Source organism: Gopherus flavomarginatus, chromosome 1 (genome assembly GCF_025201925.1).
Source record: "Gopherus flavomarginatus isolate rGopFla2 chromosome 1, rGopFla2.mat.asm, whole genome shotgun sequence".
NCBI lineage: Eukaryota > Metazoa > Chordata > Testudines > Testudinidae > Gopherus > Gopherus flavomarginatus.
Window position 1 is genome coordinate 273,774,232 of NC_066617.1, and position 14,852 is coordinate 273,789,083.

Consider the following 14,852-nt stretch of genomic DNA (forward strand, 5'->3'; position numbering starts at 1 on the left):
AGAAGCAAGGATTGCGTGAGGTGAGTGGAAAAGAACTGTGTGAAAAGTTGTTCTTTGACCTTGTGTAGATAATACAATACGTAGACTGGTGTCTCTTAAGTGAAAAAAACAAGATATCAAGATGACCTATGTATACACAAAATGAAGCTGTTGCTTATTATTGTAAGAAAAGTATAAATGCTTTCTGTAATTGTTTACCTTTTCAGAGACCTCTCTAGGAAGGGGAGACCCTATGTCCTAGTGCACTCTCTCCCTTTTGTAGCTGCTAAACAGAATAAAGTATCTGACTCTGCTGCACCCAAACAAAAAGCAAGAACTGAGTTTTTCTCTGACACAGATGATACACAAGGTTCTGATGAAGATCAAGTGGGACTGGGCACAGGTAATTCTCATAGCCCCGGCATGGTCCAGGCAGCATTGGTTCACCACCCTGTTAGGCCTCTTGATGGAAACTCCACTCCTGCTTTCGCTACACCCGGACCTTATCTACCGAGACCAGTCCGCTTCTCCACCCAAACCTCAGCTCTCTTCATCTGACAGCCTAGAAGCTCCATGGCTGAATCCTTAGGACCAAGTTTTCTCCGAGTAAGTCCATGGAGTCCTGCTAGGCAGTAGAAAACCCTCCACCAGAGCCACTTACCTTGCAAAATGGAAGCAATTCTTCATCTGGTCCGCCCAACGCAGAGTTCCGCTCTCACAGTCCTCATTGCAACTATATTAGAGTACCTTCTGCATCTCAAACAACAGAGTCTGGCTATTTCTTCAGTCAAGGTCCACCTAACAGCAAGATCAGCTTTCCATCCCCAGGTCAATCACCACTCTGTCTTTTTGCATGAGATGGTTGTTTTCTTAAAGTCCTGGAGAGGTTATACCCCAGTTAAGAGAGCCGATTCTTCCCTGGGACCTAAACCTTGTCTTATCAAAGCTTATGGCTCCCCCATTCAAGCTGCTTGCAAGGTGCTTGTTGGTTCATCTCTCCTGGAAAGTGTCCTTCTTAATGGCCATCACCTCAGCCAGAAGGGATTTGGAAATCTGTGTCCTCACAGCAGAGCCCTCATATATGATGATCCTCTTTAGGGGATATGGTGCAGTTGCATCTGCACCCAACGTTCCTCCTGAAAGTGGTTTAGCAATTCCACTGCAATCAAGCAATCTTCCTACCAGCGTTCTTCCCAAAGCCACATGTGAACAGGGAGGAGCAACGTCTACACTCCTTAGATGTTAAACATGCCCTGGCATTCTATAGACAAAGAACCAAGCTGTTTAGCAGATCAACCCAGCTGCTCATAGCAAGAGCTGAGAGGCTGAAAGGCCTTCCCATCTTCACCCAGAGAATCTCATCCCGGATTACATCATGCATTCGTGCATGTTACAAGCTGCCCAGTGTTCCTCTTCCAGCTAACCTGACTGCTCATTCCACAAGATCGCAAGCCTCCTTGGCCACTTCCCTAGGACAAGTCCCTATTCCGGACACCTGCAGGGAAGTAACTTGGTCTTCGGTGCACATGTTCTCAACATGCTATGCCATCACCCAGCAGGCCAGAGATTATGCCAACTTCAGCCATGCAGTCTTGCAATCAGCTTGTTCTTGAACTCAGAGCTCACCTCCTGTGCAACTGCTTGAAAGTCACTTACATTGGAATGGACACGCACAAGCACTCGAAGAACAATTAATATTTCTGTAACTGTTGTTGTTTGAGATGTATTGCATATGTCCATTGCAAAACCCAGCCTGCATCTCCTCTTATCAAAGTCAGCCAGTAAGAAGAAACTGAGGGAGTGCAGGGTCAGCAGGGCCCTTTATACTGGTGCTATAAGCATGCAGCACCAGAGGGCACTGGAGCCATCCTTATGGATACCATTAGGGGAAAAATTCCAGCAACCGTACTGAGGGCATGCACACATCTACATTAGAATGGACATGTGCAACACATCTCGAAGAACAGCTGAAGAAAGGTTAGTAACACTTTTTTTTTTTTAAGTGACTAATGTTTTCAGATTTTGCAAATAGTAAAAATACAGGCATGTAAGTTCTCTAGTGAAGAAAGAGCGGAAGGGATAGGAACAATTAGTGCTGCACACCTCAAGAGAGGCATAATCGGGAGTACTACTGGCATGACCAGTGCAGTGAACCTAGCGCCAGAAGAAAGTGCACACTGTACCTTCTTAAAGATAGAGTGAATGTCAATTCTAAGCATGCTCCCCTCCCACAGGCTTTCTGCCCAACTATTCTCTATGCAAGTGCACTGAATCTAGTCACTGCTGCTTGGACATTATAACCCTGTTCACAGTCCTCTTCCGAGCAACACTTCAGAAGATTAGTCTCATCTCAGAATAGATGTAGCAGGTTATGTTGTGCTATATTTGAGGGAATGGCAGCATGGGGACCTGCTACCCACTGAAAGAAATTAGCTCGCCAAGCCATGAAATTTTATTATTACCTCCTTTTACCATAGCTTGAAGTGTTATTAATGGCTATAAAGTTATCCATACATTTAAAAAACCCATCATCAGTAACTATTTCCAGTGACAGTAAATTCCATAGGCTGATGCATCAATCATCATTTCTTCTTATTAGTTCTATATTACCATCTAATTTCATAATTTATCCCTTATTCATATTTGGGGACAGGATAAAAAGAAAGAAAGGGGTAATCAGCTTCCACTATGCCTTTGTCAATTTTGAATACTGTACTCCAATTAAGTCTCTTCTAATTCTTCTTTCAAGGCTTAATAAATCCAGTCTGCAATCTCTCCAATATGTCACATCAAACCTCTAACCAGCTAAGGCAGGGGTGGGCAAACTTTTTTGACTTGAGGGCCACATCTGGGTATGGAAATTGTATGGTGGGCCATGAATGATCACGAAATTGGGGGTTGGATGTGGGCTCTAGGGTGGGGCCAGAAATGAGGCGTTCAGGGTGTGGGAGGGGGCTCTGGGCTGGGGCAGAGGGTTGGGGTGCTGGAAGGGGTCAGTGGTGCAGGCTCCAGGCCACACTTACCTCAAGCAGCTCCCGGAAGCAACAGCATGTCCCCACTCCGGCTCCTACGTGGAAGCGTGGCCAGGCAGCTCTGTCTGTAGGTGCCACCCCTGCAGCTCCCACTGGTTGCGGTTGGGAGCAGTGGGGGCGGCACTTGGGGCAGGGGCAGCATGCAGCATCTCCTTGCTGCCCCTATGCAAGGAGGCCAAGGGAGGACATGCTGCTGCTTCTGGGAGCAGCAGAGCCACAGCACACGCAGAGCAGGGCAAGTCCCGGACCCTGCTCCTTGGGCTGGATTAAAATGTCTGAAGAGCCGGATGTGACCCCCGGGCTGTAGTTCACCCACCCCTGATCTAAGGACTTGTCTACGTAACACTAGCAAAAGCACTGTAGTAGGGTATGATTTGTAAAGTGCTCTAACTGCCTTGTGTAGGCTTCCTCTAGTGTACTCTAAAAGATACCTAATTTTTGTTATGTACTCCTGGTACTTTTCAGAGCATGCCAGCAAGGCCTACATGGGGCAGTTAGAGTGCAGCATGTTATTGTGCTTTACAAATCATACTCCTCTGGCACACTTTGCTGTGTCTTGTAGACAAGCCCTTAATTGCCCTTACCTCACTGTATGCTTTTAAGACAACTTTGCATAGGATAAAGATAGGCATGTACTGCTGTCTTAATGACAATTCAGTTAAAGAAAACAGAAGTATCAGCACTGATTGCATGCCATAAAACATATTGTAGCATCCAAACATTTGTGAAGATTGCCAGTAACGCTTCAGCAGAGGTTGTCTGGAGGAGTTATTCTTGTAGTATTCTTTAAAGTTCTAAACAATAAATCTTAAGTCAAAGTTTTACCTTCCTCATATTGCTCTTCTAATAAATAGGCTTCTGCTCTGTCTTTTAAGGCATTCACGTTAGCTGGTTCCAGCAGCAGAACTTCTGTGCAAACTTTTATGGCTTCAGCAGACTGCTCATTCTGAAAAGGGGAAGTGAAAACTGTTTGTATTTGTTTTTCTTGTGAAATATTATTTACTCACAAGGGTAAAAATGTTCTTTTTTACCTTTGAGAAGCAGTGACAGATCCTTTCTTTGGCACGAGTAGTGTAAATAGGAACCTTTGGCTCAGTTTTCATTACAGATTCATATTTACTGATGGCATCTGTGTACCTATTTTAATTGCGAAAATAAACTGAGTATTTTGGAACACAATTATTTTCTAAGCAACTGTATTAATTCTTCAGTGGTCATTAAATGTACTAACTCATACAAAGTAACTTGGAAAAACTGTCAGTGGGCAATTTGTTTTGTTTGGGATGATTTGCATCTCTTGCAATGCCACTCTCAGCCTCAGAGGCTGTATCTGGGCCAGCAGGAGAAAGAAAACCCTTAGCCCCTTTAAGAACTGCATCCCCATCCCCTCTTCATGGGTTTGAGAAGAGGGGGCTCTTTGGTTGACTGGTTGGACAGATACGTGCAGCATAAGCCTATCAGCTCCCACACACTGAAAGGGGAAGGCTTGTAAGCCCCCCCCCCCCCCCCCCGCCGTCTGGAAGAACCATTCTGCAGAAGAAAAAAAAGTTCTTCCCTCCTTGCCTTGAGGTTACAGGAGGATAGAGTTTCAGGGCCTTGCTTTGGGTATCACGTAAGGAATTTTTTCCTCACTGCCAGCTTGGCCAGGCAGAATTACTTTTTTGCCTTCCTTTCAGTAGTCCAGGGACCCAGTGGTTAGTTTAGGTTAGGTTGTAAAATTCACATTGTTGCAACTTAAAAGGTGCCCAGTGCAGGTACTTGTTCAACAGGGAATCTAATTCCCTGAAAAAGTGGAATTGGACATGATTAGGAGAAGGCATCTCCTAAAGAAGGTGGGGGTGGAGTTGGAGCGCCTAATGTCCAGTACAGTGAGGAGATAACTCCCTTAAACCTAACATAAGGGTAAGGCAGTGGGGTCCCAGCTATAGGCTGGGATCAGGTTAGTTGGGGAACAGATTACATAGGTACAACAACCTGCACTGGACAAGTTATTGCTGGATAGTTCCCAGATGTGTTACCTAATCAAGTTGTGACCAGATAAATCACATTTCCAGTGACTTGTCTGTATTTCTGCAGCGTTCATGACAATGCTCCTTTGCATACTTTCATATGCAGAGAGGCTCCAGAATGAAAGCATCATTTGATGAGCAATTCAAGTGAGCCAAAAGAGAGACTGACTATCGTGCTCCTGTGACTCCCAATAGCCTAAAGAGCTGAACCAAGGTTTATGTTTTTAAATGCACAAAAACTAACATTTGTCTGAAATGTAAGATTTTTCTGAAACACAAACGGAAGTGCGGGGTTAAATTTCCCATTCCATCCCTAACTAATCACATAATGCCTAGATTTTGAAGCACAAACAATACATTATCTATGGACCTCATTGTGAGCTGGTCTCAGGCCCCTTCAGACAAACTTGGGATGGATTAAGGCTGGTATCCCATCAGAGAGAGTTATAATTTTGTTTGTTGTGTATTAGCATCCTGAAGAAAAGTTCTGATAACATTACATAAATAGCAACTTTCAAGGCTCCAGTAATTATTTTCTTGCTTCCTGAGTCATGACAAACTCATGAAAAATGAATTTAAAGGCTGCAGTGATATTTTATTTGCAAATATGCTGTGATCTCCACTTTTAAACACTGATGCATTAAAATAAATTTTTAAATAAGAGACAACATTTAACACAAATTAACAGCACTGACACTTGAATTTACTGGTGAAATGAATAACCACATAAAGCTTTCCAGAGAGGCCACACTATAAACCAATAAAATTACTCAAAAATTTTATTGATTTTTTTAATATTTATCAACTCTGCTGATAAAATTTTGCTTTGTCATTTTTGCAGTACTGTAAAGCAAACTAGTTTTCCTACACATACTACGAAGTACAAGAAATGCACATTTGAGAATTGAAGTATTCCAGATTACATCCATAAATTTAAAAAAAAAAACACGTATCTGCTACCACACCACATTTGAAACCCAAATAAATGATGAAAAGCTATCTCCACTCTTATCACTTTACATACCACCTAGCACAACTGTGGTTATGTGATTGACAAATCATACAAAACTGAGAAGCACAAGAAGCAGAAATTTAAAAAAAAAAAAAGACTATTTATCACATCTCAGGAGTGGGGTGGGGAGCCCCATTTGCTTGGTGCACCTATTATCAAGGGACAATTTGTAGTAGCATTCATCTTTATTTATTAATTAGTTATATGGTGCTATGACACTTGAGAGCTGAATACAAACATTGTCCGTGCCTTGATCTTATAATCTATTTAATGCAAAGAGCAAACTAAAATGGCAATAGGTCATGGAGAATAGGAAGGGAAACGGGACAAGTAAGAAACAGATAAAAAGAAGAAGGAACAAATGCTACTGATGGAACACGTGGGTTGGTGTCTATTTTTAAACTGATGTTCTCATGGCCGTGCCCCGTGTTCCATCCCACATGTCAAACACAAAACAAAACATACTATCTCCAAACCTGTGACGTTTTACTGCTTCAGGAGGAGTCATAGTACTGGTATCATTCAGTAAATGCTGATTAGTGCTCTTACCTGCCTTCCCTGATGAGTTCCTCTGCTGACTCGATTTGCTTATTAAGTTTCTTTACTTGTTTATAGTGAGAAAAACACAGCTTATGGTCCTGGTCAAGTTTCAGACACTCTCGGACTTCACTTTTCATGCAGGAAAAAGAAACATTAAGGGATTTCAAAAAGAAGTAGAGAACAGTATTTTTTAAAAAGCTGTCTGGAGTGACAGATTTTTCTGCACTGCATTCTCTCTTCCACTCAAGAGCATGTTAATGTGTGAAATTTAACAAGAAACATCCTCCTGAGTTTACAGCTTTTTTCCCCCATTACTTTATGTTGCCAGAAATTTATACTCGGCATAAAGTTATACTATATATTACAATATATTGTTCTCCAGTGCATATTTCCAACTGTTTTGTCCAGCATTTGATAGTTATTAACACAACTATCTGTAATGACTTATTTTCCAATATATTCTTCCTCCACAGATACCATTACAGTCCATGTTAGCATAAAAAAATTGTACGCCTCCTAAACCAGGGCAGACCACTCTGGTGGGACTCGGATACTTGACTCAAAAGATGTCAGTTTAATTTTTAAAAACCTCTTCAGACAATGCTTATTTCGCCTAGAACCCATGCAGCAGGAGCTGTATATTTTGAAATAGGCCAGTGTTCTTTGAAATCTCTAAATGCAATGGTGCTAATAAGGAAAGTCTTGGATTGGTACAGCTGTCATCCTGTCATGTCTTATGTCATGTCTCAAAAGGATAATGAAAATGCTGATATATGTCTCTGCTAAGAGCAAAGTAAAGTCCTTATTGCATGAAGCCAAGACAAACTAAAAGGAAGGGACAATCAAAGGAACAGACATGAACTTGGGGGCCTGAAGAGTAGTAGTAACCTAACTCATGAAGTCCCAGAGCTACAAAACTTTTATCTTTCTAACTGAATCTCCTAACATACTCTAGCCCGTTTTTCACATCCCAGAACAGTGAGTGCAGATGCTTCTTTTTGCTTTTATGGATAACTTCTCTCCACTGTACGTTTCAAACAGTGTTTTGCTTAATTGCACTTACAGTTTGGATTTGGCCATGAATGGGAAGAAAACTGATGTGGCATGAATGTCCTAAGAGACAAAATAATCTCTCTATCCTTGAAGAAAAGAGAACAAGTGGGGTTGTCGTCTTCTTAGCATATGCACAGCATGACACGGGTGGCCCGTGACCAGGATTCATCACTGAATTTGGTCCGCTAGTTGGATCATTAGCCTTCCCAGCCCGGGCACTGACAGGGAGTGTGACGTGAATGCTGATCCATACCCCAACAAGTGGGGTTCACTGATGTATAGCTATCCAAGGTTACCTCAACAAGGTGGGGGGTTGGGAGGGGATACAATCTTCACCCTTAGAGATACCAACCTGCTGGAAGGGGATCCATATTAGCATGAAATAAATACCCAGGCTTAAGTAGAGAACCACAATCATTTGAGGTTTCCAAAATCCCTGCCCTCATTCATTCTGACATTCACTCTACTAACAAGGAAAGGAGAGAAACCTAAAGAAAACTCAGGATAGTAAGCTGCAACCCCCTGTTCTCTCAATTTCCCCAATCTCTGACTCAGCAGTTGCTTTTCAGTAGAAGTACTCTGTGACAGACAGCAGGGAGTAGACTCTCTTCCAGAAGATGCCTCCTATCCAGCTTTTATTATGTAAGTGAAAGCAATGGACGTTGCCTTCTTGCCAGACTTAGTCTGAATGAACCTCAATCTGAGTACATGTGAGATGGGGTCTGAATGATCTGGGAACTAGAAGAGAGAAGACAACACAGATGGCACTGAAAAGGAAAGTATTTGTTGATAGTATACTGAGTCCTTGATCTCTAAACCCAAAGTGTTTCAATGACTATGGTCTTTTTCAAAGCAGTTGAGACCATCTGGACTGTCTCCAGTCTCAATCTCCAAGTCTCATCTGTATCCATATGCGAGTAGGTTTTTCCACTTAGAGACTATCTATGAAATATTCTCCAAATACATTTGCAAGAGCTCTCCAGGGAAGGCCTTTCAGCTGTATTTGGATGAGTTCATTCTTGGCCAATCTGGCCACCCTTCTTCACTATTTTTCACTCTGCCCATTTTCTTTTGTTTGGCAGACTAGCTGGCTTTTTCTGAGCCACTAGAGCAGCTGCAGCCTCTACTCATAGAGATGCAACAAACACCAGACTTTATTAGGTTATTTTAATTATTAGTGTACATCTTATGCAGAGTTCCAGGCACCATATCTTGTGCTAAAACACTGATAAACAAGAACTGTAGAGAGACAGGCCAATGAGTACTTCCACACAATAACTACGTTGACAAAAAAGTGTCTGCACTAATCCTGCCACTCACTTATTTTGCCTTTCACTATAGCAGATGGGTCCAACTTCCTTGCCTTGGGCTTTGTGTTTTAATTTTTGCTACTACAAACAATGGTAAACTTACCTGAGTGACAGTTCATGGTCCCCCAACTGGTAGTATATTGTGCTGATTTTATAGAAGGCTTCAGTGTTATCATTCTTCAGTTTGGTCGCAGCTTTTAAGTCACTAATGGCTTTGCCTGGTTCTCCTTCCTTTATATAGCATTCAGCTCGAAGCTCCCGCAGCTCTGCATCCCAAACGCAAACCTTGAGAAACCACAATGAAAGCTAGACTTTGATCTATAAGCATTTCACTTGTTTTTAAATCCTACCTAATTTCATATTGCCTCTTGTGATGAATCAGTGTTCTACTCATGTAGAGTGCTTGAAATTTAACATCAATGCACTTCCTAGAGAGCAGGGATATTTCAAAGCCATTCCTCCAAAAGATAACAGAAAACAAGTTATTTAGAAATGTGATTTGTAACCCAGCAGATGAGCCTACTCAGGGGGGCATGCTTGAACTCTCAGCACTGCTGGAAAGAACTGGGACAGTGTGAGCCTGAAGGAGGGAGACTGGAATCCTAAACTATTACAACTTCCCCCCATTACTACGGAAGATAAGAATTGTGATGGCTGACGTGTCTACTATCCAAATAGACATCTGAAGGAGGTTTCTATATCAACATGGTCTGTGCAGGTCTGTCCTTACTTTTGGCAGTACAGGTTTAGAGAGGAACAACCACCATCTCTCTCTAATAATCGACTGTTAATGTTTTTCCTGGATATAAAAATGAGTTTCTCCTTCTGAAATAAATATGTAGGAGGGGTTTGTTGTCAAAAAATGACAAGGCATAAAACCAAAAAACATATCATGTTTTTCTTAATTCAGTTTTAGAGGACTAGGTTTAATCTTAAAACAGCCCCTCCCCCCATTCCACCCCTTACCACACTTTGACTCTTTTACAGTTAAGAAATAAATGCTAAAATTGACAAATGATTGACGTTAATGTGATATGCTACTTGAGGGTATATCATTTTGTTACATTTAACAGAGGGGACTCGGGGAGATACCACCTTACTCTGAATAGTTATAATGATAAAAATAAGAGTATGATTGCAATATAGATATAATTACATTTACCTTAAACAGATAATCCACTAATTCTTTTATTACTGTTTTGGGCTTGAAGGATTTGTCTGTAATATCCATACAAAGCAACTTCAACAGTGCATAAAAGCAATGTACATATTTTGACATATGAGAAAACTGTCTTTAAAACGTTTAATAAAGCAATAGAGAGTATGTACAACTAAGTTACAAAAGGCAACTAGGTTACCAGATCAAACTTTAAATTAGGAATCGAGTATATACATTTTTATTTATTAAAGTTCTTTTTCAGGGAATTGTACATGAGTCATTTATAAAATTTCAGTCCTAGCTAGACTGAGTATAAAGGCAAATAAGAGTAATTTATTTTGTAGATAAAGGACACTTCTCAGAAGCACAGTAATGAACTATCATTAAGCAAGCATGCCTAATCTTTAGATTACAGAAAACGCCAATATTAATTCTGGTATTTAACTTACATCCTGGATCAAAAAAAAGTTAGAATTATGTAAATTTAAGTCTTTCTATACCAAATTTGTGTAATTTAATGAGTACAGATAATGGCTGACAATTCTGCATTATCTGTACTTTACCATCATCATTAAATGTCAAACAAGAGTGAAAACACTCAAAGTTACGGCTCTCACAGCAACATTAATTTTGTCTCATGTATTTCTAATATTACATGCATGTCATAGATGCTTTGTGCACTGTAACAGAATGTGTCTAAAAATCTGAGCCAGGAGTTTTGTAATATTTTCTTACATTTTTTAGAAAAAAAAATGAAAAACAGCATGCTAGTACACTTTTGAGTTGCCCACATCTGAATATGTGACCAATGCCTGAAGAGTCATGATAGCAGTTTTCAGGTATCTAAAAGGGTGTCATCAGGAGAAGGGAGAAAACTTGTTCACCTTAGCCTCCAATGATAGAACAAGAAGCAATGGGCTTAAACTGCAGCAAGGGAGATTTAGGTTGGACATTAGGAAAAAGTTCCTAACTGTCAGGGTAGTTAAACACTGGAATAGATTGCCTAGGGAAGTTGTGGAATCTCCATCTCTGGAGATATTTAAGAGTAGGTTAGATAAATGTCTATTAGGGATGGTCTAGACAGTATTTGGTCCTGCCATGAGGGCAGGGGACTGGACTCTATGACCTCTCGAGGTCCCTTCCAGTCCTAGAGTCTATGAGTCTATGAGTCAAACATTAAGACGGGATACTACAATTCGGGTATCTGAGGATAAGGATGTGCGTATGGATACCAGTATGTACGTTATCTGCATACTATCCTTCACTACTTTTCTCTACCCAGTTTCCCCTACCTCCCCAAGTGAGGAAAGTACGCAGTTCTCACTGAGAATGTACATACACACTAAGTACTAAGTTCAACCCATTTGAGTTTCTTGGATAACTGCAGGATGACTGATAAAATTTAAATTATGTGACACACCTTTTTCATACTGGTAAAATTCCATTCAAACCACCATGTCCCAAGAATACTGAACTTTGGACTGAGGGAAAGGACAAGAAATTTAAGCACAAAAAAGTATTAACAAAAAGTCATCTATACCAGAAGGCTAGGTTAAAATGGAGCACTTCCCCAACACTAAATCCACAATCTCCTTTTCTTTAGAACTCTGTCCTGCCCGATGTCAACAATCCTTAGCTCCCAATGACCCCAATGGAAGTGGACAGTGCTCAGTAGGATAGAGCCAGCAACACATGATGTTTTCGCATTAGTGCAAACTTCAAAGTTCTATGTTAAAAAAGAAACATACACATCTACCACAGACAGAAATTCTTATTTCTCTTCAATTATATTTTATGTAGAACTTACTTCTAGAATCCCATCAAGGAGACTTATAGCAGTAGTATAATCCTCCTGACGATACAGAGACTGTGCCTGTGAATGCAGGCGCTGCAACTCATCAGATTTCATCAGTTGAGTCCGGGCTTCCTTTTCCTCATTATCACTGGGATTAGATTTGAGCTGTAAATATTAACAAAAAGAGAGACTGAACACTGGTTTCTGAAGGTCTGATTTTGTTCTATTAACCATCTCGTACTATGGAGAACAAATCAAAGATGCTGCTGAAGTGAACTGAATCATTTAAAACTCCCTTGGAAACGTTTCTAGTTGGGATGAGAGAGAGTTCTTTGCCACTGCAGAAACTGTTATAATCCAGAAAAATCCAGGTCCTTTTGCTCTGTACTAAAAGTTCATCACTTTGACACTTCATTCCTATGTAGTATACCTCCTCAACTGTGTTCTACTTAATCCATCTCTCCCATTAGGCAGATACAAAATACAGGATTCTTTTATACAGTACTACAAGGTTAGTAGAGGATTTACCTGTCTGATGTATTAGAAGCCTCACTGGAAAATCAGGTATATTTACATAATGAATTTATTGTGACTAGTTCAATGTTACTGTAGAGATGCAACTGTCACACCTCCTTAGAAAGGATGGCCAAAGCAATAGATACAGATGTTTTAAATCCAAGGAGGGTTCATATAAAATCAGTTGAGAACTCCTGGACTCTGGAAACCAAGAAATGTCAGACTTCACAAAAATCTTCTTTTAGACAAAGCCTGAAGGCCCTTGGTTCCCAGACACACTCCTTCTGACTGGACAACCACCAATACAGGTTCTCTGACACTACTGTGACAATTTATTGTTTGAAGAGACTGGGTGGATTTTGGCTATCCCCTTTCATCCCAAGAAGCTGTCCATATGTGGGGTCGGTGCTTTGCATTTGGCAGGAATGAAGATCATAGCCTAGAATAAGAGTTGGAGAGGGACGGATCACTATGAGTGGTCCCCAAGCACTCAATGACAAAAGATTTTTACACAATGAGGGCAGGTGGATGTGATCTCATTTGCCATTAAGTCATGTAGGTCATACTCCAAAATAGATAAGAATCCAAACCCAATGTTAGACATTTCATTTTGCACTGGAGAAGAGGCCTCTTTATTCTGTTACCTAAATCCTGAGAAAGATTCACCAAGGCAGAGGCCAGGAGTTAAATCCTGGCCCCACTGAAATCAATGGCAAAAAAAAACTCTTTTGAACCCATTTATTCTCTCTCTAATCTCAACATCCTTCTCTTTTATCTCAGTAGGGAGATTGGGCTCTTCACCTGCCAAAAAACAGGCCAACTACGTTAGCTGGGAAAGCTTCATTTCTCTAAACAGATCTCGTAACTGGAAAAAAGGCAAGCAAACATTCCATGCAGAACACTAAACAAAAGGCATTAGCAGAGGGTAGTAAAGAACACCATCCGAGTGAAACAACTTGGAGAGTTATAGGTAGTGTAAACTGGGCACACAGTTGAATCAAATTACTATTTTGGAGTCCACAGAAAAGTAAAATATTTTTCTGAGATAAGTAATCATTCAAAGTGAGAAACTCTGATTTGCTCAAGTACTGCAGTTAGGTGAAATGTATTCAAAACCAAAAGCTTTCTGAAGAAGAGAAATAATTGTCGCCCATCAATGAGATTTAGTGGTAGAGTTAGTCATCAATTTATCAGGTTTTTGGAACAAATCAGAAAAATATAACTTGTTTGCCATTGTTATTTTGTTTTTGCTTCCAAAATTCTGAAGTCTCAACAAGTCTGGGCTTGTGATCATAAAGAATATATTTTTATTCTCCCAGTTTGAAAAAAAAATTATCATCATGATTAGGGAATTCCTCTACAGCCAGCAAGAATGAAATAGCCATGCATCTTCCTCATTCCCTTTACTAACTGAATGCAGGGACAAGCAAGCGAGGAATCACAAATAATCCCTGACAGAGTTCAGATGGGTAGGGGGAAGGACAAAGCTTCAGAGATCACAAGAACTGACGATCATATTCTGCGGTGGGAAAAGAGTTGTCAATTCTAGTGATATAAAACTAAAGATCTGATTCAAATCCCATTGTTTTCTATGCGCTTTGGCAAGGCCCCGACTACATTAAATCATATGATACAACCAGCTAAAAACCTAGGATGATCCTCGAGTACGTTTCTATCAATGAAGACATTCCAAAACAATACACACCCAAATTCAGTATTTTTCTGCACTGAATCATTTATTTTATTTCAAGTCCTAATACGTGTTGGGATTACCCAACAAAACGAGCCTGACTTCAAGGTGGGTGCAGAATGGGGCTGGAGAAAGGGAAGAGGGAGGGAAAGCATTTTACAACATATTCCCATTTGCACACTGCTTATCAGGTTAACAAAACCTGCATCTTTTCTATGTTTACTGTAGCAAGGAATAGAACCTACCAAGTATATAAACAATGTCTTTTTGACACATTATGAATGAGACATCAAGAAAAAAAAGAACAGGACTGGTGTAATCTCTTCTCTACCAGTAGGCATGAATGAAGCAATAGGCTTTAAAATTCAAGCTGGGACTAGAAACATATTTCAGTTTCTCAGGATTACATAACTACTTCAGAAGTCAAAAATCATAGCACACATGGTTTAGCAAAATCTGACAAAAATAAAATACACACAAAGGTAAACTTCAGGAACTTGTGTGACAGGAGTATGGTTCATAGTGTTCATTTTAACTTGGATATATCCTTCTCCCTCGCCACATACTTGCTTCACTACATATTAGAAACTTCTCTATATATTTCCAGGTCAAATACTGATTACCATAATATGCAATGCCCTTTGATTCCTCTACTGCCACTAGAGGTCACAACTGCAGCATCAAAGTATTACTTTTATTTCCAAAATCTAATCTATTATTACTACCTACAAAATGCTGTGGTTAGAGCACAGTGCTT

General features: G+C 40.4%; 1 protein-coding gene across 1 annotated transcript in view; it reads right to left on the reverse strand.

The window, feature by feature from the left end:
* Positions 1-14,852, reverse strand: part of DNAJC3 (DnaJ heat shock protein family (Hsp40) member C3) — a 79,992-nt gene that overhangs the window by 15,302 nt on the left and 49,838 nt on the right. The window contains exons 5-9 of the mRNA XM_050949317.1: positions 11,902-12,054; positions 9,039-9,220; positions 6,582-6,701; positions 4,043-4,148; positions 3,837-3,957 (exon numbers count right to left, since the gene is read on the reverse strand). Of these exons, the coding sequence (XP_050805274.1) occupies positions 3,837-3,957; positions 4,043-4,148; positions 6,582-6,701; positions 9,039-9,220; positions 11,902-12,054 (682 nt within the window). The remainder of the gene's footprint in view (positions 1-3,836; positions 3,958-4,042; positions 4,149-6,581; positions 6,702-9,038; positions 9,221-11,901; positions 12,055-14,852) is intronic.